This window comes from Macrobrachium rosenbergii, chromosome 44 (assembly GCF_040412425.1).
Source record: "Macrobrachium rosenbergii isolate ZJJX-2024 chromosome 44, ASM4041242v1, whole genome shotgun sequence".
NCBI lineage: Eukaryota > Metazoa > Arthropoda > Malacostraca > Decapoda > Palaemonidae > Macrobrachium > Macrobrachium rosenbergii.
Genome location: NC_089784.1, coordinates 31,397,463 through 31,425,281, shown reverse-complemented (window position 1 = coordinate 31,425,281; position 27,819 = coordinate 31,397,463). Strand labels below are relative to the sequence as shown.

Sequence of the window (27,819 nt, the reverse complement as noted above, 5' to 3'; positions counted from 1 at the left end):
CCTTAGACGACCTTTTCTTTTACTTACATTTCATACGTTTAGGACAATCCTGTTTCCTCCGCGGCATCTTGCTTCCTGCAACAGTGCAATATTAACAGGGGGGGAAGAAAATCTCTCGAAGAAGTCGACGATCCTTTGCACTTAATGGGACACCAATCAACTAAAGGTTATAACAAATATATTGCAATCTCGCAATCTCCTCCAACCTCTTCGAAGTACGTAAGCACTTGTTTACTGCATCGTCGTCGTTTTATTGACAACGATTAACCACTCACTGACACATCGTGTTATCCAATATTTATCCACCGATCGTGCACATACGCTCTCACGCCGCCAATCACATTCGGGAATTGCAAGTTACGCCTTGCAATCCAGCCTAAAACCATGCCAGTGCGCGGCTCGCATGGCGGCACATCCTCCCGCTGCACCAGGTTGTCAGAATCTAAACGTTGCTGTCTGTCTCGGGATGTCATCTGGTCAGAGGAGGAGCCCCGGTGACGTCACATCAAGTCCTGCCTACAATGGGCGGAGATTTATGACGTCACCCTGGTGGGCGGAGCGCCGCAGTCGACTCCTCCTACAGTGAAGGATACGGTACGGTGCTTGACTTGGCGGATTTCTTTCGGATTTCTACGCTTTTTAGGATTCGTTATCAAGGAATGGCGCGATTTTCAGTATCTGTAAGTATTAAAGAATGCTTTGGTTCACGTTCTTTAGGTCCATCACCAGAAACTCGGCGACTGCGAGGGAAAATAGTTCGGGCGTCGCCGTTGTCTCAGTAAGAATCCCAACCAACATGGCGTACCGTACCCGGTGAACCAAGTCATAAATCACGAAATTTCTTTGTTATTAGGAAATAATACTCGATACCTGCTTTTCAGTGGATGCTCGGATGCCCAACGGTTCATGCCAAGTGCGAAGCTGCATCAATTAACGAGTATTTCCGCAAAGTTGTAAAACATACGAGCATGTTGTTTATGGTAGAGGGCAGCACCAGTCACAACACTATTAAGGCGCCTGATTTGAAGAGGAAATGTGCAAATATCACTCTAATTTGAGACGTACGTTCCAGGCGATACGCATCTTTTAATCACCGATAAAATAATATTGAATGGAATTGTTAAAATATGGCATCCTACGGTAAAATCAACGGTAATAATAAACAAAATAGTTTTTTCTCTCTCAAACCGAAACTTTGGAAATCCAAGGTGATCAATAGTTGTAGGCTGCATAGCGGAGCGCCTGTAATCACCACATGAATGTTCTATTATTTATGCAAAATGTATATAAAGAAAAGTTTGTTTTGTTGCTTTAGAAATTGTTGCGTTTTATGTATGTATATATATATATTATATATATATTATATACAATATATATATAGATAGATAAAGATTGGTATCTGTATGTATGTATATATATATGTATATGAAGATAAATTTGTTTTGTTGATATACATTATATATATAGATAGATAAAGATAGATAGATATCTGTATGTATGTATGTATGTATGTATATATGTATATGAAGATAAATTTGTTTTGTTGCTTTAAAAATTATTGTTATATATATATATATATATATATATATATATATATATATATATATATATATATATATATATATATATATATATATATATACAGTGTGTTTGTGTGTGTGATACTTTACTAATATACACAGCACTTGGTGTGTATAATATACAGTATTTCTGTAAACATGCAAACATATGAGAAGAAAATTTCTGATGCCATACACCATAGCAGTTTGTATGTAATGTATGACGGTGAAGTAGGTTATCCTTACACTAGGAAATTTATTTGCATTTTCATTTGTAGTTGTATGTCATACATACATAATACATACACGAGTAAATGTACAACTTTGTGCATTTAAATACGTAATTCATGTATATGCCGTGGATAAGGATTCTTTGTATTTTTGTGACAATCTGTCAACTCAGTTGTTCATACATGCACCCGCACACACGCTCACATACACACGCAGACATATGTATAAATATATATATCTATATCTGTATATATATACACGTATATATACATGTATATATATATAAGTTTTTCTATATATATATACAATATATACATATATACTGTATATATGCGTGCTTGTGTGTGTACGTATGTGTATGAGTGTATGTATATATAGGCTACTGTGTTTATCGTGCATGTGTATTAGTGTAAATTTTAATCCTTAATCTTATGATTATTAGCCTTATTTGAATATCACAGTTCACATGATAATTTTTTAATTTTGAATTGCATTTCTTTCAGTTTATATATGTATGCATTTTCTTTGCCTATATACAGTATATATATATATATATATATATATATATATATATATATATATATATATATATGTTTATATATGTATGTAATATATATACACATATATGTATATATGTATATATATATATATATATATATATATATATATATATATATATATATATATATATATATATATATATATATATATATATATATATATAACAGAAAGAAATTCATTTCTTATACCTATGAACTGTGATATTCGGATAATGATAATAATCATAGGGATTAAGGATTAAATCCACTCTAATGCACATACGTAATACACACAGATAACATATACACTCATACACACACAAATACATACACAACCACGCATATATAGGCTATATGTATGTGTGTGTGAATAATATGTGAGTGTGTACATACAGGATCAGTTATTAAAACAAAATCCGTAAAATCATTTATGATAAGAATTTCTTAAAATCTACCATCAAATTTCAGGGTGGGTCAAGTTAGCTGCAGTGCTCATGTGTTGCATATGATACAATATGCACACAAACGATTTATGTCAAGGAACTGTGTCTTTTCGTCCATCTTATCAATGTCTCTAATGAAACTAGAGCGATGTTTATTAAATTTACGCTGATGCTATATACAGACGAAAATATACTTTAATGCAGCGGTTCTTAATCAGGGGTGCTCGCATCCCTAGGGGTTGCGAAGCCGGTTCCTATAAGGGGTGCGAGGATGCCTTTGAATAATTAAAAAATAAAAAATTAAATAAATAATAATAATAATAATAATCATTATTATTATTATTATTATTACTATTATTGTTATATATTATTATTATTATTATTATTATTCTAGCTTTTTTTATTTAAGCAATTCATGGGGCGTGAGAACTGACTGCTCATTTGAAAGGGGTGCATATATTGAAAGAGGCTAAGAACCGCTGCTTTAGTGTGAAGAATTTTAAAAATAAAAATTCGGGAATCTTGGATTTCGCATCTCTCTTTTTTGAAATAGTGGTCTTGCGTGCGTTTGTCACAAGTAGTCATTCGTGTTTTGCTTACAGTATATTCAAATGCGGGTAATCTCGATCAGCTGACCTGTAACAACAATGTTTTTTTAAAACCGAGCAATAGGCCTAAGTACCGGTATATTCCTGTTGTGCACCTTCATGACTGTTGAATAATAAATCGGTAGAGAGGGTGTTCAATAATAAATAGGCATAGAGGATTATATATATGTCAAGGACCACTCTTTCAGGTGATAAAAACAAATAAACTTGGCTGCAGGAACGGTCAGTAATGGTTTTCAAAGTTACCCATACCCGGAAACAACCAAATGGTAATAAACACACATATAGGCCTATGTACATGTATGTATATACATACATAAAATATATATACGTATATAAATAACTAAATATATTATATATATATATATATATATATATATATATATATATATATATATATATATATATATATACTGTATATATATACATACATATGTACAGTATATATACACTGTGTATAAAGTATATATATGTATATACAAATATTATATATATATATATATATATATATATATATATATATATATATATATATATATATATATATATATATTTATATATCAGTAACTCATAATTCCCGTTTCCTCGCAACATTGGTAAGGTAACCACTGCAAGCCTCGAATCCGTTGGGGCAATAAATGATGATATCCTTCCTCGTGCGATTCAAACCCGTGCATGATAGATTATGATTTGTTTAACTTGAAACGGTGCGAAAAGGGGTATAAATATCCACATTCCTGTCCTGTAACATATATGTATATATATATATATATATATATATATATATATATATATATATATATATATATATATATATATATATATATATATATATATATATATATATATATATATATATATATAGACCTATATAATTATTTACATATATACATATATATACCTTCTGTATCTTAGTGGTAACTATGCCTGAATTTTATATATAGTGTACAGTAATCGCATTTCATGTAGATGGTGAAACTTTATGCATTGACGTATAAATAAAGCGAGAAAGTAATACACTGCGCAATTCGCGTATGGCATCATAATCATAACACAAATACTGGTTAAGAAATGGGGAAAATATCTGGTAAATCTCATTTTTCTTTTTCTCATGTTTTATTATCAGCTGTAAGTCTGAAGTAATGAAACGCTTCCTCAATTTTTACAAAGTGCCTCTTCAGCTTAAGAGAGCTGCATCGACGAAATATTATTATTATTATTATTATTATTATTATTATTATTATTATTATTATTATTATTATTATTATTATTATACTAAGTGTCTCTTTAGCTTAAGAAAACTGCATCGACTAAATATTATTATTATTATTATTATTATTATTATTATTATTATTATTATTATTATTATTATTATTATTATTGTCTGCTGTTGGTGTTATCAAAACGATTTCGCAATGTTAACAAAGTGCCTCTACAGCTTAATTAAGATTCATCAATAAATTATTATTATTATTATTATTATTATTATTATTATTATTATTATTATTATTATTATTATTATTATTATTATTATACTAAGAGCCTCTTCAGCTCAAGAAAGCTGCAACGACGAAATATTATTATTATTATTATTATTATTATTATTATTATTATTATTATTATTATTATTATTATTATTATTATTATTATGGTCAGCTGTTGGTTTTATCAAAACGATTTCGCAATGTTGACAAAGTGTCTTTACAGCTTAATTAAGACTTATCAGTAGATTATTATTATTGTTATTATTATTATTATTATTATTATTATTATTATTATTATTATTATTATTATTATTATTTCAAAACCGTAATTAAAAAGGGCAGACTTACAGCCCTCTCAAGCCGGTCCCAAGACCACCAGAGTAGAATTTATTACGGAAGATAATAAATGAAAATAAATTAACTACTGCCGTATCTAATTCACTTATATATATTTCTGGTGTTCGTATGTATTCCTAAGTATATTTTTGACACCGTCAGGAAAATCTCTTAATAAACATTTCCGTTTGAAATTTTTAGTAATGTCTGATTAGATAATATCCTTAATCCCCGCTAGGGGGGTGCGCCGTCAGTGCGCCTCACGCTGTACACTTTAAGCATTACTTAATGAGGTTCTCTGCAGCGTCCTTTCGTCCCCTAGCTGCAACCCCTTTCATTCCTTTTGCTGTACCTCCGTTTATATTCCCTTTCTTTCTTTCATCTAACTTTCCAAAATTATTGTTTCATAGTGCAATTGCTTTGAGGTTTTTCCCCTGTTACACCTTCAGACCTTTGTAGTCTCAGTTTCTCTTTCACAGCTGAATGACCTCATAGGTCCCAGCGGTTGGCCTTTGGTCTAAATTTATATTCTAGCCCAATCTCCCTAATACTTTACAAGACAGTTTTCTTAAGGATGCCTACTCTTGAAAGTACGTACTTTCATTCTTTGAGTGCTATCGCCATTTTGTTTTGATTTTGCCCGATGTTGATTGGCGGTTGCGTTGTATTTTATTATTGTGTTTAACAGCTGTCGTGGTACCATTACATTACGAGGATTTTCGGTAGGAAAAAAATTAAACAAAAGAGTTTGACAGTTAGTTCCACAGTTCTCTCTCTCTCTCTCTCTCTCTCTCTCTCTCTCTCTCTCTCTCTCTCTCTCTCTCTCTCTCTCTCTCTCTCTCTCTCTCTCTCTCTCTCTTCTTTTTAGTTTTATAGACGTAGGCCATTTTTCCAAAAGGGACGGGTGCTCCCGAGAAAGTAAAAGACAACAATCACTCTTTATATATAATATATATACATATACGAGTATATATATATATATATATATATATATATATATATATATATATATATATATATATGTATATTTAACAGGACCTCATTAAAACTGGATGGTATGTAGCGGAGATATTTATTCAGGAAGAGTTACAAGCTTCTGCTAGTCCTAGAAAACTTGTAACTTTTCCTAAATAAATATCTCCGCTAGATGCCATCCATTTTAAATGAGGTCCTGTTATTAATTGTATTAATTCACAGGACAATTGTGTAAGTGTTAAAGTTCTTATATATATATATATATATATATATATATATATATATATATATATATATGTATATATATATATATATATATATATATATATATATATATATATATATATATATATATATATATATATATATATATATATATATATATATATATATATATATATTATGTGTATACAATTAATATATAAATATCGATATATATACATACATAACGTAAACTGTATGTGCGTGTGTGTGTGTGTGTGTGTGTGTGTGCGCGCGCAAAACTACCCGCTAAACATCCAGGTAGTGGACACCCCCAAAGGCGAGCAAACTTGTCAATGGTTAGCTGGTTTTCCAAAAAGGGGATCATTGTAATGCATTTTACTACAAGCGACCGACCTTGCATAATATTTCTTCTTTTGATTTATGGCATTGTGTTCATTATCGCAGTCTCCTTAATAATCTCTTTCGGTGTCTGAAATGACTCAGAGAAGATAAAATTAACTGGGAGAAATGAACAGAAGTTGAAACATTTTTTTTTTTTTATAGATACTGAATGATAAAGGAAAATCGCTTCTTTGGTTTTGCTCGAAGTACTCACTCTGAAAACACATATCTAAAAATTGTATTACACGGTAATTGAAAAACCTTTTACTTCAAAAGAACTATTTATTTTAATAATAATAATAATAATAATAATAATAATAATAATAATAATAATAATAATAATTTAGTCGATGCAATTTTCTTAATGAAGAGGCATATTTAGTAAAATAATAATAATAGCTAAGATAATAATAATAATAATAATAATAATAATAATAATAATAATAATAATAATAATAATAATAATAGACTCTTTGAAAATGCTTGCGCAGCCCAAAAAAATGCCTCAATGGAACTAGAGATAGTCAATGATAAGAACACGATTTTTTAATTATCCTTATTTCCAGTTTTTCTTTTCTTTTCTTCTAAATGAAAGGAGCCACTATTGTAATTATTTTTTTTTATTTTGAGGTTTATTTTTATTTTTTTAACAGTTACCGTATTTTCTTACCTCCAAGTGATAAGAGCCATTTTTGTTATGGTTTTTATTTTCAGTTTTTATTGTTTTTTCACTTTTTAAATTTTTTTTCGTTCTAAATCATATGAACCACGATTGTAATTTTTTATTTAAGTTTTCTTATTTTTATTTTTTCCTATTTCTAAATGGTAAGAGCCGAGGTTGTAATGATTTTCATTTTCAGATATCATTACTTTTCTTTCTTCCAAATAATAAGATCCAAGGTTGTAATTTTATTCCTAGTTTTTATTTTTTTTTTTCTTTCAAAGTTTTCTCATACTTCTTATGACAGTTTTCCATGGTTTTGCTCTTATTTTTTTCTTACTTCCAAAGAATAAGAACCGCTGTTGTTATACGGTTGTAATGAGTTTTATTTCCAGTTTTTAATTTTTATTTTGCTTTTTTTTTTGCTTTTTTATTTTTTTCCACTTCGGCGTGACTTCCAGCATCCCGTATGCGAATGTCCCTGGAGGATATATGAGTGTGCCAAGGGCGATATTATGCTCGTTCTCGGCCAGGCCAAACCATAAACAATATAATTTGCAATTATTCACTAACGGTGTCGAGATAGGCATCCCTGCCTCATCTACCGCCACTACATATCATTTTTTGATGTCCATAAACCACGATAAAATAACATCAGACTTTCAATTACTTTTTAAGATATACTGACGGTCCTCGTAGGTATGTAGGTGCTGGTATTGGCCTTCTCTCTCTCTCAGATAACAGTACCCGTGTGATTTACTCGCCGGGAAAGGCGTAATGGTCATATCTATGCATACGCATAGCTTTCTTTCACATGCATGCTTGTATACATACGTACATGCATATTTTTTCTCCTATGGGAGTGGTGGGGAGGGGGTGGGTTCTCAGCAAGCCTTTTGGGATAAAGTCGCTAGCCCCATGGCCATCTCCATAATGTGACCCATACAGTCGTGTAGCTACCAGATGCATAATTGACTTCTCAGGTCAACAGACACACAATGTGGGATGTAGCAGAATTGTCCTAAAGCGCTCCTGCTCTCTTGGGAATCGAACCCAGGTTCTTTCGCTGGTTTACATAATTTTTACATACAAACATGAACAAAAGTTGCTTGTAAAAAGATGTTTAAGATTTTAGCCCCAGAGACTATTATTAGCCGTTGTTCTTTCCTAGAATATTTGCTTTGTCTAATAGAAAAGTCAATTCCCTTGTGAAGAGAAATTGCATTTAGTTCCAAAGAAGGCAATTCCTTGCTAGTGCTCGCTTGCAAACCAAGAGATAGGCAGGCTCATTAACGAAGGAAGAAATGCTTGCGTTAACAACAGATGAGCTTGCTGACGTAGAAAGAAGTATGAGTGATAAAAGGTAAGGAATTATTGAGAAAGAACGAATTATCAGTAAATTTGTGGTGATGAAGAGGGTGGTATCTGAGAGAGCTCTAAAAGACTTGTTTTACTGGTGCCTTTGAAAGTTAACTGTGTTTAATGTAAAGTGAAGTCTGTCCTTTAAGATGTGGTAATATTCAAGTAGGTGTTTTCACGCACCAGTGAAAGCTGCTGTTAAAAAAATTGAATATAAATAACCTGTTACTGTTATTCTCTTTTTCTAGATATTTATAAAAAGATTATCACCTGTAATAATTTTTTATAAATATTTATTTATGCCGGGTTTGCTGTTGAAAATAAGTTGAAAATAATTTCTCTCTTTACTTGGGAGTCATTTAATTCCACAAATAAATTTTATATCATATTTGATTAAGAAAGACATGTTACTTTCCAGATGTCAACGTAGATGTAGTATTTATTTTGTGTAACATTTTCCTTTGCAGTACACAATGAGGGTAGTGTTCTGATTGCCACCACAAGGACCTCATTGAAAATCTGAATATTATATTAATTCATTACTGGAGATTCAGCTTCAAATTACATAGCCATGGAAGAGGAAGAGGAAGAGGAAGAAGATGCTGAGGAAGACACTCATGTCTGCCTTCGTTGTCAGACAACCATTATAGGTCTTTCAAACTATATCACTCACAGGAAAGCCGGCTGTGGAAACAGACGCCGCACAAAGCTCAAGGAACATCCTGATACAATCACTGGAAGGTTTACGGGGTCTCTTAAGCAGAAGGTTTCTTTAGAAATTGCAAACACTCAAGGAAACAGTAAGGAATATGTAGGAACTAGTCCTAGCACTCAGATACCCGATGCAGGACCAAAGTCTGCAGTATCGAATCGGAGTGAACATGCCAGAGAGGAAGGCAGTAATTTGAGGTCATCTTCTGAAAGCATACAGCACTGCTATGCTGGGGAGACCGAGCAGCCAGATGATGAGCCCCTTCACAAGGGCCAAGAAACTTCCGTCCTTCATGGATACTCTATGCTCGATGGTTATGCTTCACCAGACACGCAAGTACATAAAGATTCTCCAGTCTCCAGCACTCACTTGAAAGGTAAAGCACAGGGAAGCCACACACTGATACGCAAGCAGAACCCATCTCAAGCTCCTTTCACAGGGTACGGTGACCCCCTTCTGCCACACAGCCAGGATGGTGTATCACTTTTCAGACCTTTTGATTCTTTTGGTGAGCCCCATAAAATCCAACATGAAGGAGATGCAGAGCAGCATGGTGAGCCAATGGCTCTCTTTAAAGTTTCATCAGCATCTTATGAACTTGAGAGTCAGAGCTTTGAGTCAAGGTACCCAGATTTTTACACCATCCAGTCTACGCCCCAGGAACCTTTGCTTAACAGTGAATCATCAATTGAACACTGCAAACCCAAGGAGCAGACTGATACCAGACAGTCTGACCCAATAGAAAAGAAAAATATCTCTGGTTCAAGTGAACGAATCAGTGAAGACACCACAGGGGCCCAAGCCAGCTTTAGAGATGATGTTTTGAAATATGACAGTCATATGTCCCCAGACTATACAAATGAAAAATCTGAGCTGCGACAAGATGATTTCTTATCCTCCCTAGAGTTAAGAAGTAGTATTAAGCTCCCTGCCAAAAGAAGGCATGAGGATGATGAGGACGAGTTTGATGAAGATGATGATGACGATGGCACACGACCTCCTCATCATCATACAGGAGGTAAGTGGAGGCCTGGAAGCCGTCCTCCACCGTCCGTTGGAGGGAAATGGAGACCAGCAACACCAAGGGCAGACCTTGATGATGAACCTGATGAAATGGAAGAAGAAGAAGAGACGTTTGCTCCTCTCCCTCCTACTTACACGAAGGGAAAATGGCTGCCAGGAAAAAAAATATCAAACATTGTCAAGGTTGGCAGTGTTGTTGAATATCACTGTAATGCTTGTAATCGCACACTCATGGGTAAGGAAAATTATGAGCGCCACTTGAAGTCAGAGCTTCATGTTGTTAATGAAAGTAGAGTGTCTGGTAAAAAGGATGCTGAGGCATTCCATGAAACTTCAGTCACAGAATCTAGTAAACCTGTCAGATCCAAGAAATTGAAAGCTCAGTCTTTTTTAAGGTCTACTATTGCACGTTTAAAGAGCCGAAAGGTAATTTCGGATGAAAAAGATTCTCATAACGATGATAAAGCAGGGAATAGCCAGCTCATCAAAAGTGAAGGAAACTCCTTAGTTAAGAGCAAGAGATCAGAGTTAGGGAATGCCTTAGCAAATGTACAAAAAGAAAGCAGTCAAGAATTCAGTGTAGACGAAGAGGAAGAAAGTGTAAAGAAAGCTTCAGCAGCAACTTCAAAACTATTGTGTCCAATATGCAAACTATCATTTGGTGTAGCTTATGTATCACTTCATTTTGCCTCGTTAGCTCACATTCATAATGAGTTAGAATACAGACAGAATAGATGTACAGAGATAGATTCAGTTTACAGAAAACTTGTCTTAAGGAATTTCGGTGCTATTATTAAATCTTCACCATTCTGTTGCCTTGACTGTAAGTTTTATTGTAACACTAATGAGGATCTTCTTAACCATGCTAGAACTCATAAAGAAGATATAGGCCTTGATGAAATGAAAATTTTGTATTCGTGTTCTGCCTGTAGTGATGAAGATTCCCTGACATTAAGTGATTTAATTCACCACATCCAAACACCATATCATGCTGACAACTCACTAGACCAAGTGCTTCAATCCAAACAAATAGCTGTGCAGAGCAGGGTTGCCATAGTTTGTCCATTTGGTGATGGGACATTTCAGTATCGCCGTCAGTATCTTACTCATCGAAGGATTCACCACAATGATGTCGAGTTTCAGCTGAAGGACCAACGATTCTTACACTGCCCTCAGTGTACTCAGAAGTTCTTACGGGAGAGAGAAATGCGCATTCATATTAAAGAAGTCCATAAACCAAGTAAAAAGGAAGTTCAGTACCACTGCTTTGTATGTGGCTTAGCTTTCCCTACTCAGCGCCAAGCAAAACTGCATCGCAGGTCTGCTGAACATAGGACAACCCTGGGAAGGCAACGAGGAATATCAGTTGCAAGAACCTGTAATCTTTGCTATGAGGAAACAGAAGATCTTACAACTCTACGACAACACATGGCAAAAGAACACCAGAAGGATTGTACTCCATGTCACCTTTGTGGAGTTGTTCTTCCACACAGATCCGATCTTGCCCAGCACCAACGAGTGTGCTCACGAGAACCTGATGGTCTTTTAGGAATTCATTCTTGTGAGCTATGCAGTTTCAAAAATGACTTGCTCGCTCATGTTTTAATGCATTTTACACTTGCGCACGGACAACAAGAAGGTGACGGTCGCTTTCCCTGCCATATATGTAAGGTAATTTGTTAATACTTATTTGGTCGTATATTTTGTAGATATATAAAGAATCTGACAAATATTGATACTTGTAGATGAAAAATAAAGTTGCTTGTTTGTGCACTGGAAATTTTTTTAAGAAAATGTAGTAAATTAAATTTTTTTGTTTTGTTTTGCAGACTAAGCTAAGGGTATCCTCTGTAAAGGGTCATATGCTTAGCCACAGTAATGAGTGGCCTCATGCCTGTCATCTTTGCTCAAGGAAGTTCCCTCTTGCACTGTGGCTAGAACGACATCTAGCCATTGTTCACACACACAGTTCAAAACAGCCGAGAGACACTCAGTCTCTTTGCGATCTCTGTGGTAAAACACTTTCTAATAGGCAAGTTTTTCTTACACAGTACCCTGTTATTGCTTGTGGTTGTATGACCAGTTTGTGTCCATCCTCTTATCATGTGAAATATTTTATTTGTGTAGCAAGACAGTTTTGATTATTTCTTCAGTCAGTGAGTTTATTATTCATCTACATTTTTCGTCAGGTGTCACCTTCATCGTCACAAGCAAGAGGTCAAATGTCATGCCCCTGTTTTACCTCAAGACCAAATTGATGATGAGGTTACCGAGAACGTTTGCTTCAGTGGTGTTGGCTCCAGTGCCAAAGTGCTAGATGGTGGAACACTCTACCTCTCTGGGACTGACCATCATTCTAACCCTTGCATAGAGGTTACTCATACAGCTCTTGGTGCACAGACTGTCACCAACTTGGATAACGCCACTGACGATTCCTGTAGATCCATCACATATGCTTCCATAATTCCAAGTGATGGCTTAACAACTTCAACAAATATCATCTCTGGAGGCGACAGCACTTGCTTACTGGCGCCCCATCGCGGTTGTAAGGGTCACAAGACGGCGGAGAAAGTTCAACCCAAGCGTCACCACGCCCAGCAGTGTGATGTGTGTGGCGTTAGATGCGAGTCCTTAAGTGCTCTGAAGGCGTAAGTTGAAACTCTTTCATTGTTGTGATGGTATTCCCTCTACTTGCAACATGTAGTTTGTAATTTTACTAATATGAAGAAATCACTGCAAATTAGCGATTGGCCTCGTTTGTAATATTATGGTGATTGAGAGTCTGAGCTTCTTCTTTAATTATTATTACTCCCTTTTCCATAACTGTTCATTGCTTCTGATTATCTAAACAAAATAGTATTGAAGGAAAGGCCACCTGTTTTACCTCAAAGTTTCAGTCAAGTTCCAATGCTGCTGTACTGATTGTTGTTGGTACCTTTTGAGACGAAAACATAGACTTCAGTGGTGTTTTGCACTTGGAACTTATCTATTGTATTCTTTAGCATCTGCATCATAAATCAAATAGGAATGATAACATAATGACAACAGGAATAATAATCAACTTAATTATATTATGATGACTGAGTACCTATAATTGTTCTGTTCTGCTCTAAAGTATATTGAAAACAAAACACACAAGTATTAGGAACATATTTTGCTGTAATGAGATGTTGGTGGACTCTGGACAAATCTTTGAATTGTTTCTAGTAGATAAAGAATTAATACAGATACGGCTGTAAAGAGTTAAAAAATATTGATAACAGTTTGATGAGAAGCTATAAGTGTCAGTTTTCATTGTTGATGGGAAGTTAGAGACGCCATTAACAGTGGCGATGAGAGGCTAGAAATGTCAGTAACAATGTTTGTGAGAAGCTAGAAATGTCAGTAACAGTGTTTATGAGAAGCTAGAAATGTCAGTAACAGTGTTTATGAGAAGCTAGAAATGTCAGTAAAAATGTTTGTGAGAAGCTAGAAATGTCAGTAACAATGTTGATGAGAAGCCTGACGTCAGTAGCAACGTTGATAAGAAGCTAGAAATGATAATCAAGATGGCGAGAAACTAGACATGTCAGTAACAATGTTGATGAGAGGCTAGACACATCAGCAACAGTGTTGATGAGAAGATAGACATGTCAGTAACGATGCTGATAAGAGGCTAGAAATGCCAGTAGCAGTGTTGATGAGAACCTAGAAATATTAATAAAAATTATGAGAAGCTAGTCATGTCAGTAGTAATGTTGACAAGAAGCTAGGTATGCCAGCAACAAAGTTACTGAGAATTTAGACATGAGATGATGTTGGTGAGAAATATTAATGAACATGTCAGTTATAATGTTGTTGAGAGGATAGGCATGTCAGTAACAATGTTTACAGTCATGTCAATAACATGTCAGTAATAATGTTGACGAGATGTCAGTAACCCCCATAGTGGGGTAGCGCTGTCATTGCACCTCACGGGGTGCACTGTAGGCATTACTTAAGGGTCTTTGCAACATCCCTTTTGCCCCTATCTGCAACCCCTTTCATTCCTTTCACTCTATCTCCGTTCATATTATCTTTCTTCCATCTTGCTATCCACATTCTCCTAACAATTATTTCATAATGCAACTGCTTTGAGGTTTTCCTCCTGTTAAACCTTTCAGACATAACTGTCAATTTCCTTTCCAGCACTGAATGACCTCATAGGTCTCAGTGCTTGACCTTTGGCCTGAACTCTACATTCCAATTCCAATTCCAATCAGTCAATGTGCAGATGGCCTTCCTTTCCACAGCCACCGTCAGGAGCACAAGAGGCGCGACGGGAGCCACTACCAGTGCCCCCACTGCGGCTACGGCACCACGCACCTCCCTCACCTCCGTCGCCACCTCCGCCTGCACACCGGGTCGATGCCCTTTTGTTGTCCTTATTGCTCTTACGTCTGCAATAACCAGGTGAGAATGAATGATCTCCTGAAGTCTGCCTTCTCGAGTGATTTGGTCTGTTTGTTGACAGGTGTTTGAAGAATGGGCCGTGTTCGTTATCTGCACGATTATGGCATGTATGTTTGTGCATTTAGTCTCTCTCTCTCTCTCTCTCTCTCTCTCTCTCTCTCTCTCTCTCTCTCTCTCTCTCTCTCTTTAAAGGTATATCTTTGGTCACTTGAAGAATAAACTGTGTTTGTTATCTCGGCACAATTCTGTCATGTGTGTTTTTCTTGACTCTCTCTCTCTCTCTCTCTCTCTCTCTCTCCATTAAAGATATATATTTGGTCATTTGAACAGGAGAACCTACGGAAACACATGCTTAAGACAAAGAAACATCCTGGTCGCTTCATGTACGAATGTCGCCTTTGCCTGGAGAGAGAGTCCTTGTCCCAAAGTGCCCCCATGCCCTCGGAATCTCCTCACCACATGCCCTCGACATCTAGCGAACCCATAGACTACAGCGGTGCCCACACTCTGGATCTGGAAACTGGAAATCTGGCGGAACCCATCCAGCAGTCGCAAGATGGAAAAAATCAAAGCATTTCTGAGGGAGAGGTTTTCAAGAGCAATTATGCCACTGAACTTCATACTCACCTCTTGGAAAAACATCCTAAGTGCTTTGAGACCAAAGACGAGGTAAGACCACATGGTTTTTATATATATATATATATATATATATATATATATATATATATATATATATATATATATATATATATATATATATATATATATATATATAGATAAATATTTATATATATTGTATATGTATATATATATATATATATATATATATATATATATATATATATATATATATATATATATATATATATATATATATATATAAATATGAAATATAAAAACACCGTATCGTGCTTCTGAGTTATCAATAGAAGGATCCACAGTGATACTCGTATTTAGCAAGACAAAGTGTATTTGTGGAAATATTTGTAGAGCTTAAAGCTTTCGTCCGTCCTTCTGTGGACTTGATCAAGTCCTCAGAAGGATGAACGAGAGCTTTAAGCTCTATAAATATTTCAACAAATATATTTTGTCTTGCTAAACAAGAGTAGCACTGTGGATCCTTCTATATATATATATATATATATATATATATATATATATATATATATATATATATATATATATATATATATATATATATATATATATATATATATATATATATATATATATATATTTGATTTTAAATCACGAAAAAGGTAAAAACGTGATGATTATACGAACGAAGTTACAGCCACGAAGGAAAAGTGAAACAATGAGATGCTAAGTACTTTTGTCTTATTACCAAGACGTGGTCACAGGAACTAAAGATACAAAGAGTCAAGGGCTTATTTATATATGGTGGTATAAGTCCTAAGGAAATACAAAATTGTTTAGTACAAATGTATCCTTCTCAAAAACATGCTTATAAAAAATAGCCTCCCGAAAAGATAACAATATTGTATACAAAGTTCCTTGTATAGATTGTGTTTTATTTTTCTAAGGTCAGACCAGTAAAGAATTAAATACCAGATTAAAACAACACAAATATTCAGTAAGAACAGGTCAGACTAATAATGCTCTAAGTGAAAAGTCCCACAGAATAAATTGGATGCAAAGCAATGCAATGTCACAAAGTAATGAAACTATTTCCAGGAACTTGTTGGAATCTGGTATGATTCAGTTGACCTGGGAGAAGAACTTAAACTTAAGCAAGGGGTTATTTTCTTTTGACCCCACAATCAAACATATGTTCCAGAAGGATTTGAAAGACAGAATAAAGAGGATTACCAATAGGTAGATTTCGATGTTAATCTGTTGACTGTTCTGTGACCTCCCAAACCTTTTTGTATTCCATTAGGACTTATACCCACCATATATATACACCCTTGTCTCAGTATGTCTTTAGTTGCTGTGACCATGTCTTGATAATAAAACGAAAGTACTTAGCATCTCAATTGTTTCACCGTGGCTCTAACTTTGTTCATGTATGTACAGTATATATATATATATATATATATATATATATATATATATATATATATATATATATATATATATATATATATATATATATATTATATATATATGTGTATAATGCATACATACATACATACATACATTTATGAATTAACACTAAAGCCACTCAGAACCAAACGATAAGAATATAATCTTTGTACCCATTTAACTGAAATGCTCTAAGACCAAAGAATAGTAAGAATAGTTGGAGAATGTTATCTTTTGTTCTCTTCCATCTCATTAGAATAAAGTGGGCTGAGATCGAGGAGACTTAGGCTATAAATAGCTAGCTTTTTACTCTTTAAATTCCATAACTCTAGGCCTACGTAGACCGAAGATAAGGGAATATCAGTGTTACCTTTTTAAGCTCACTTAGATTTAGTAACAAATAATGCCCTAAGACCAAAGGGAATTGAAAATGGTTGTTTTTTTTATTTTTTTCATCATGTAGAAGTACAGTACAATACCTTTAGATGACAAAAAGGTAAAAGAAAAAATTTAGCTTTTTACCATGCGCCGTGAGAGCTGTAAAAGACCTTCAGATACCGAATAAGAGAAAATATATATGAATGTTTTCTTTCTTAACCTGAAAGAGTAGAAAACAGTAGGAAGGAGTTTTTCTTGACCTGAATTTTACCTCGGGACCCCAAAAGGAGACCCAGCGTTTGATCTCTTTTCTCCCAGAAAAGGAATATGGACGGTGGCTTTTAGTTTTCTGTAAAAGAAAACTATTGTGCCGGCTTTGTCTGTCCGTCCGCACTTTTTCTGTCCGCACTTTTTCCATCCACCCTCAGATCTTAAAAACTACTGAGGCTAGAGGGCTGCAAATTGATATATTGATCATCCACCTTCCAATCATCATACCAAATTGCAGCCCTCTAGCCTCAGTAGTTTTTATTTTATTTAAGGTTAAAGTTAGCCATAATGGAGCATCTGGCAACGATATAGGACAGGCCACCACCGGGCCGTGGTTAGAGATTCATGGGGCGCGGCTCATACAGCATTATACCGAGACCACCTAAAGCTAGATCTATTTTCGGTGGCCTTGATTATACGCTGTACAGAAAACTCGATTGCGCTGAAGAAACTTCGGCGCATTTTTTACTTGTTTGTTTTCTCTTACAATAAGCGAAACCCCCGTAGGGAGGGGTAGGCATTAAGATAAGGTTCTTTGCAGCGTCCCTTCGGCCCCGAGCTGCAACCCCTCCCCCTTTTCATTTCTTTTGCTATACCTCCGTTCATATTCCTAAGGACTGTTTCATAGTGCAACTGCCTCGAGGTTTTCCTCCTGACACCTTTCAAACCTTTGTAGTCTCAGTTTCCCTTTCAGCGCTAAATGACCTCATAGGTCCCATCGCTTGGCCTTTGGCCTAAATCTTACATTCCATTTCAAACAGTAAGTGAAGTGCGTAGGACTCAGGAGGCCGGGAGAAAGTTAATGATTATTGTATTTCTTACGATAATCTGTAGCCGCGAACTGCTTACCATTGGACGTATTAAGAAAAGTCGTAATAATATGACGCCTTTCATCTTCATTATTTATATATTTATTTATTTGTTTACTTTTTTTACATTTTCGTTTGTTAAGTTACTGATTAACATTTTGGCTGTCAAGTCCAGCACTGAAGCAGTTGGAGTGGTTGGACAGCAAGATAAAGATATCCCGAAAATAAAGGAGATGAAGTGCAATTATGTCTAGGTGGAAATGGGAGAAAATCCTACAGTTGGATTGCAAATTAATAGTTCGAGAGGTTGGACAGCAAGATAAAGAGAACCAGAAAATAAAGGAGATGAAGTGCAAGGATCCAAAGGTGGATATTAGTAGTTCGAGAGGGTGGACAGCAAGATTGAAGATAGGAAGCGAGAGTAGAGGTAGAGTGAAAGGCTTTAAAAAGTGGGTGCAGCTAGGGGTCGAAGGGACGTTGAAAAAACATCCTGAGTTAATGCTTACAGTTCGCCGGCTGGGATGCACTCACGGCGTATGTATGGCAGTCTCGTAATGTTTATACTTTTGTAATTAATTAATTACAGTTAATGGATGCCATTTAGACTAATGTTAACATTTTTATTGTGGATCATAGGATGAATTGTAAAGGTTATTTTTTTTAAAGTCTGAAATGCTTTGTTTTTCCTAATAACTTACAACCTAGTAAAGTCCCAGATGGTCATAAATATTTAATATTAAAAGTTAAAGCTAGGTAATTATTACGTATCTGGTAAAAGTGACCAATAGATTCTGAATATATATTTCAATATCTACTCTGAATATTCTGAATACATATATATATATATATATATATATATATATATATATATATATATATATATATATATATATGTATATATATATATATATATATATATATATATATATATATATATATATATATATATATATAATATGTATATGTGTGTGTGTGTGTATAGCTGCAGCTCTCGAAATCATACTCGTAGGCATCCAAGGAAAGGCACTCGATGTAATTGATAGTTTATTGCTACTGCCGACGTTTCACAACTACAATGTTGCATCTTCAAGGCTGAAATACAGCGAGTTGACTCTCAATAATTATTCATAAAAACATTTATTATAACAACTAATTAAAAACACTACAGTATTATCTTAATTAAAATGTTAACTCATTTAAAAACATCAGAGACACCATGACACTGAAAGCAGGACCTACCCAGACGGGAGCTGAAATGAAACTATTGAAACAAGAAGAGAAAAAAATAGAAAACAAAACAGAAAATAGAAAAAAAGAGAAAACAAGATAACGGTAAGGCAAATAGGGCCATCAAGCAATAAACAGTTGAGTAGATGATGTTTGGGTGTTTAATGATGGAACAGTTAATTTTATCATTATGGACTCTAAAGTTGTTAAATCGCTGTCTTTCGGTGTTTGTCCTATTATTCGAAAATCTTTGTTTTCTATGGATGTTTTGCATAATTTGGAATGGTTCCCTGTGTCGGATTGTTCTGGGGTGGACAATCTGCTTCCAATTCTGAAGCTAACTCCTCTCTGGGCGTCTTTGCGTACCCTCAGCAGTCTTTTGGTACATCCAACGTAAGTCCCCTGATTACACTTGGGGCAAGTATACCGTAGTTTTTTTTAATTAGTTGTTATAATAAATGTTTTTATGAATAATTATTGAGAGTCAGCTCGCTGTATTTCAGCCTTGAAGATGCAACAATGTAGTTGTGAAAGGTCGGTATTGGCAATAAACTATCAAGTGCCTTTCCCTAGACGCCTATGAGTATGTATATGTATATATATATATATATATATATATATATATATATATATATATATATATTCAGAAAATATATATATATATATATATATATATATATATATATATATATATATATATATATATATATATATATATATATATATATATATATATATATATATAAATTTTTATATTCTGAACATTTATTTCAGTGACAGCGATGACCACTTGTCGATGGTGAGGATGGGTCTCTTCCAGCTCTGATAAATTTAACTGAATTCGACAGGTATACGTATTGTAGAGCGGCGATAGACTTTTATCCTTCTCATGGGCAGGTCGGTAACGCGACCTCGTTCTGATACTCCGGATGCGTGTTCGAATCCTCCTTGAGATGAAAGTCTTGGCTATTTTGATGTTTTCAAGTGTACTTAGTGGTGGAAAATGGTCTGAAGGCAGCACTTAAGACAGAATACGACAATGTCAGATTTTTTTACGCATCATACGTCAATTTTATCCCGTAGGGGGCGCGGAGGTAGTGCCGTCAGTGCACCTCACGTGGTGCACCGTAGGCATTACTTAAGGTTCTTTGCAGCGTCCCTTCGGCCCCTAGCTGCGACCCCTTTCATTCCATTTTCTGTACCTCCCTTCATATTCTTTCTTCCATCTGACTTTCCACCCTCTTTAACAATTGATTCATAGTGCAACTGCGAGGTTTTCCCTCTGTTACACCCTTCAGACCTTTTTATTATCAATTTCCCTTTCAACGCTGAATGACCTCATAGGTCCCAGCGCTTGGCCGTTGGTCTAAATTCTATAATCCAGTCCAATACATACGTCAATTTTACGACTAGGCCTACTTCGAATTCTTCTTCTTCTTCCAGATTACGACACATATTCGGAGTTACTATCGGGCCGAGCAGGACCACACTGTGACGTCATCGCCCTTACCTTTCACCCATAAGAAGAGACAAAAAGTAAGTCTAGGCCTTTGAATATATATATATATATATATATATATATATATATATATATATATATATATATATATATATATATATATATGTGTGTGTACTGTGGGTGTGTGTGTATGTGTCTGTGTGTAACTATAATAACCACAATGCTCTCTGAACTCCTCGAATTCTTCACACTTTTTGGATGCGCTTGTCACACAAAAAAAAAAACGCAAAGAATTAGCTAGAAATTGAGAGGACATCGTGGTTATTACAATTACATACATATCTGGTGAAAAGTAACTAGTAGATTATATATTATATATATATATATATATATATATATATATATATATATATATATATATATATATATATATACTATATACATACATACATATATAAAATCATGACCCTTTTCCAAAAATAGTAATCAAAACAGTTTTTCATGATGCATCACTTCCAGTTTCTTCCCCTCATTTCTTTCTAATGATAGTCTTCTTCTAATGATGTACTAATGATAATAAAGTTGTTCTTCTAACTTTGGGTCTCTTGTACTGTAAATAAAAGCCAAATTGAGTACTACAGTTGTTTGCCGTCGTTTGTTGTTTGTGCCCACGTTGTGATGACGAGATCGTAAGCATTTCCTGTGCTTTGAAGGTGGTGATAACTAAATGATTTTACCCTATTGAGTAATGCTTATCAGTAAGTTGTTTGTGACATTTAACAACAGAGGTTGTATCAGTTTGTGCTTGTAGAACTTAATATTATTATTATTATTATTATTATTATTATTATTATTATTATTATTATTATTATTATTATTCAGAAGATGAACCCTATTCATATGTAACAGGCTCACAGGGGCCACTGACTTCAAATTCAAGCTTCCAAAGAATATGGTGTCCATTTGAAAGAAGTAACAGACGGTAATAGGAAGTACAGAAAGAAGAGATCAGTTATTAAAGAAAAAAAAATTTAAAAAATAATTAATAAATAGATAAAAATGTGAGGAAATTTAGGAATACCCATTTTCAAGTTTCAGCATGGCTGCTTCAGTTATGGATGATCTGTAATTTAACTTATTAAAAACGTGAATTTTAAATCAGTTATGCCTTGTGAAACTAGTAAACGTGGGTACATCAAATTCTCCAAGACAGTAAAGTCTTTGAAAGTGAAGGTATATACAATAAATTACATAATTCCAGGAATTAACGGAATTGCCGTTGCTTGTGTTCGATTTTATCAAGAGTGTCTTTCTCTCGTCGCCTTGGAGGAAAATATGTATATGTCCTTTATTTCTTTCCTAACAGACGACCAGCACCTATATACAGCATCAAACTGGAAAACCTGAACGACCCAGGGGCGGCAACTCGGGCTGGGGCGGTGGTGCCCTCGTCAGCGACCACCAACTGCGACGCGGAAGCAGTCGCAGAAGAAGTCCTGACGCAGATCGAGCAGTCCCTCGACATGGGAGAGGACTACAACGAGAAAACTTCTACAGCAGCAGCTTCCATGGCCGCCTCCTCCTCCGGGCAGGTCGTGGTGGTGGAGCACCACAAAGCAGCAGAAGGAGGAGGAGGAGGAGGAGGAAGAGGGGGAAGGAGCTGGAAACGCAGGACGTAATCCGCCCCGAGAGTTTCCATGGGGCTGGAATGGACGGCCACGCCATCCAGCCAGATGAAACGGCAGTCTCGAAGGATCTTTCCGTTGTTCCAGGTAGGGAAAACGAGGCGGTTTTGGGAGTATCAAGGCCTTTGATGCAATGTTTCATGGTTGTGGGGGAAGGGCTTGGTTGGGAGGGGGGTGTCTTTTGGTGTTGTGGGGTGGAGAGTGAGACGGGTTGACTTTTGTTGACGCTGACTGAAAGGCACTTCTCTTGATTTTTTGCTGATGCTGTTCCTCTTGTTGTTTTGTTTTGTATTTCAAGATTTCTCTTAAGAGAGCAAGTTATAAACTTTTTTGTCATAGAATTGTTTGTGTATTTGCTTATATCTGTCTATCTATCTGTCTATATATATGTGTGTAATATGTTTATTATATATATATATATATATATATATATATATATATATATATATATATATATATATATATATATATATATATATATATATATATATTTATACAGTATATATACAGTATACAGTATATTACATTCTCTCTCTCTCTCTCTCTCTCTCTCTCTCTCTCTCTCTCTCTCTCTCTCTCTCTCTCTCTCTTCACTTCTTGCCTAGCCTTGAGGCTTCCATTATAATGATCTAATGATCCTAGACGTCAGAACCAATAGCTACCAAAATCATACTCACATTTACAGTCATTATCCACCTTTCTTCGCCTCCAGGTCCCAGCTGTGGCACTGACCTCAAGGTCATCAGAGGCCCCAGATCCTACCTGAGGACTGCCAGTCGCCCTTCCATTCTGAGGACCAATCAGCACCACCCTTCTCCTCAACAACATCAGCCTCTGAGGATACTGGTAAGTTGGAGAAGGCTTATGCAAGCGAGCTTCAGATGTATTTAAGAATAGAACATGAGGCCAGCAACCTCATCCTTTGAAGTTTGCTGAGAAACTAAATTCTGAATATTCAACCACTCTGGTGCCAGCACCATCAAAAAATATATATACATATATATATATATATATATATATATATATATATATATATATATATATATATATATATATATATATATATATATATATATATATATATATATATATATATATAAATTTCTGACTCACGTCGGGATCGAACCCAGGTCTCTCAGGTGGAAAGCTGAGAGACCTGGGTTCTGATCCCCGACGTGAGTCAGAAATTTATTTCTGTTCCACACGTGATTGCGTGTTGATGATTTCTATATATATATATGTGTGTGTGTATATATATATATATATATATATATATATATATATATATATATATATATATATATATATATATATACACCTTGGGAATATTTATGAATATTTTCGAAACTATATCATGCATACACTCGATATATACATATAAATATATATATATATATATATATATATATATATATATATATATATATATATATATATATATATATATAATATATATACATACACAATTGTTCTATATATATATATATATATATAGGATATATCAAACTGGATATATATATATTAATTTTTATCACATACACAATTGTTCTGTGCATTAGTAGAATTACTACAGGACCTCATTTCAAACTGGATGGTATCTAATGAGCAGAATTTTATGCTCATTGTTACGGCTTTCTTTGACAAACAGTCCACATTATCAAGTATTGTACAACTTTTTGCAGATTTTATCTGCTCATTGTGCGGATACTTGATAATGTGGACTGTTTGTCCAAGAAAGCTTGTAACTTTTGAATAAAAATTCCATTAGATACCATCCAGTTTGAATGAGGTCCTTTAGTATATATATATATATATATATATATATATATATATATATATATATGTATATATACATATGTATGTATATATATATATATATATATATATATATATATATATATATATATATATATATATATATATATGACTATTTATCCCATCATATACAATATACAAATATCTCTTACTCGGAAATAATATATTTTCGTTCAATTTTTTTGATAATCCCGGGGGTCCCGTGGGGGGGTTAGTGGTCCCCTGTAGTCCTGAGTCCTCGTCCGTCGCTGGTTCGACCCCACGGGACGGTGGACTTATTATCAACTAAAATTCCCTTCGGTAACATATATGAAAATATATTATTCTTTGCAGCGTCGTCCTAGTCCTGAGTCCTCGTCCGTCGCTGGTTCGACGCCACGGGACGGTGGACTTATTATCAACTAAAATTCCCTTCGGTAATATATTATTTCTGAGGTAGAGAATTTCGTTTTATTAAAGGACGTTTGTAGCTTTCTGATTATATATATATATATATATATATATATATATATATATATATATATATATATATATATATATATATATACATATACTGTATACATACAGCTTACATGTATATATACGCTGCAAAGAATATACGTATGACGACACTACCCCCGCCTCCCCCGGCCCCGGGATAAAAATTGACATGACATTTTTGGGAAAGGGTCATGATTTTTTATATATATATATATATATATATATATATATATATATATATATATATATATATATATATATATATATATATATATATCAATTTTATATATTACTAAGGACTTTGCTCATTCAAACTGGATGGTATCTAATGGATATTTTTATTCATATATATTACAATATTTCTTGGGCAAACAGTCCACATTATGAAGTATATATATACAATGATATAGATGCCATATATATAATAGCTTGTAACTTTTTTGATAAAAATTCCATTAGATACCATCCTAAAGTTTGAATGTAGGTCCTTTTATTAATTCTAGCTTTCTTGGGCAAACAGAACATTATTATCCGTACAATAGCAGATGAGAAAGCTTTAACTTTTTGAATATATATAGATACCATCCAGTTTGAATGAGGTATTTAGTAATTCTACTAATGCACAGAACAATTGTGTATGTGATAAAGTTATATATATGTATATATATATATATATATATATATATATATATATATATATATATATATATATATATATATATATATATATATACACATACAGATTAATATCGAGTGTATGCATGATATAGTTTCGAAAATATTCGCAAATATTCCCAAGGTAGCTGTGCACATTATCTGATACACGTCTGTGTGAATTTTGTGTGTGCCTGTATATTTAATCCATTTTCCATTCCTTGTTGCAATTCCTCGACAATAATTGCGAGATAAATTCAATTACCTAAATGATTCACTTAATCAACATTCACCTTCAGATTCAGCACTTGCCGGACGTCGGCCCTCCCGAAGGCGAGGAGGAAGGAACCAGGCAGGTGATCCTCATCCTGCCGGAGAAGGTCGGAGGGCAACCTGGGGACGTGGCCGCCCTTCTGCCCAGCCTGGGCTTGGCCTCGTCTCCTGCAGACTGCGTCTCCATCGTCACAGTTCAGCCCAAGGATGATCACACGCAGCAGCAGGTCAGTGGTTCATGATTTGGTTGCATTTTTAATTTTATTTTTAATATATATGTTTATATTTTGAATTCTAATTTTAATTTGGATAATTTTTGTTCAACAATGTTACGTAAGTGGTTCACGATTTATTTACATTTGTAATTTTAATTTATTTATATTTTGAATTTCAATTTTGATTTTACCATTTTTGTTAAACTTATTAAGTGGTTAAACTTATTAAGCAGATCATGATTTCTTTATATTTTTAATTCTAATTTATTCACATTTTGAATTGCGATTTTAATTTTAACAATTTTTTGTTTTGCTTTATATTTTTCCGTTTTGATAATTTTTCATCTATGTCAATTATTTTATTTGTGTTTATAATATTTTATTCGATTTTTTGTTTTGTTTTGCTTAAAAAAATTTTTTTGCCTCTTCTTCATCTTCGTCTTTACATTAATAATAATAATAATAATAATAATAATAATAATAATAATAATAATATTATTATTATTATTATTATTATTATTATTATTATTATTATTATTATTATTATTATTATTATTATTATTTCTTCACCCCTTGTATCAAATGCCTAAAAGGGAAGGTTCTCACCAAAGGGAAGTGTATTATTATTATTATTATTATTATTATTATTATTATTATTATTATTATTATTATTATTATTATTATTATTATTATTATTCTTTCAGTTGAGAATCCTGTCAGAGGACCACCAGCCACTAACAGCAGCGACAGATGCTCACGTGCAGCAGATGCCCAAGCACCATGTGGGGCATCCCCATCCGGAGGGAACCGTGATCATGCCAGGCGACCAGGTCATGACCTTAGAAACCCAGATGGTGGCTGACGCAGAAGTCGCAGCCGTAGCGGGAGAACCTGTGCTTCATCACCACGGTCATCATCATCATCCTCATCATCACCATCAGCATCATACTCATCACCATCATCACCACCATGCGAGCTCCGTCGTGCTCTGCGCTCAGCCCCACGACCAAGAACACGTCTTCAACCCCCTTCAGGTGGTGGCCGAAGCCGCCGAGGCCCTGACGCAGAACGAGATCATGACCCACCAGGTCATAGACGCTTCGCCTCACGGCGCCCCCGAGGTCTTGGCAGCCCAGGGGTCCGTCGTGCAGCAGACGAGCCTCCTGCAGGAGGCCATGTTTAACCACCCTGTGGGGATACAGGCTGCTACTGCCGCAGCAGCAGCAGCTGTGCAGTCTGCTGACGCAGCAGGAATCTTGCACCACGAGGCCTCTGTCGAGTACGTGGACGAACATGTCATCGCTTCTTCGGATCAGGTGGCTTCTCAGGACGCTGCAGAAGGGGAGCAAATCATTTATTCCTTGAGCTTATGAAGGGACATGATTCAGATCGAGGTGTGCTTCCATGTCTTGAATGTGTTTCAGTACCATTCAGTACAGTACCATTAAGTGTGCTTCAGTACCATGAAGTGTGTGCTTCCCTGGTTGAACTGTGCTTCAGTACCATTCAGTACCATTGAAGTGTGCTTCCATGTCTTGAAG

The 27,819-nt window shown here is 34.7% G+C and overlaps 1 protein-coding gene across 1 annotated transcript; it reads left to right on the top strand.

Moving 5' to 3' along the window:
- On the top strand, positions 1 to 27,743 carry LOC136829575 (uncharacterized). The gene is made up of 11 exons (XM_067088423.1): positions 1 to 680; positions 9,269 to 12,207; positions 12,366 to 12,568; positions 12,726 to 13,184; positions 14,808 to 14,967; positions 15,298 to 15,636; positions 21,141 to 21,233; positions 22,523 to 22,928; positions 23,554 to 23,687; positions 26,090 to 26,290; positions 26,983 to 27,743. Exons 2-11 carry the CDS (start codon positions 9,373 to 9,375, stop codon positions 27,649 to 27,651), a joined length of 5,499 nt encoding a protein of 1,832 aa, XP_066944524.1. The 5' UTR covers positions 1 to 680; positions 9,269 to 9,372; the 3' UTR covers positions 27,652 to 27,743.
- The last annotated feature ends 76 nt before the right edge of the window (positions 27,744 to 27,819 follow it).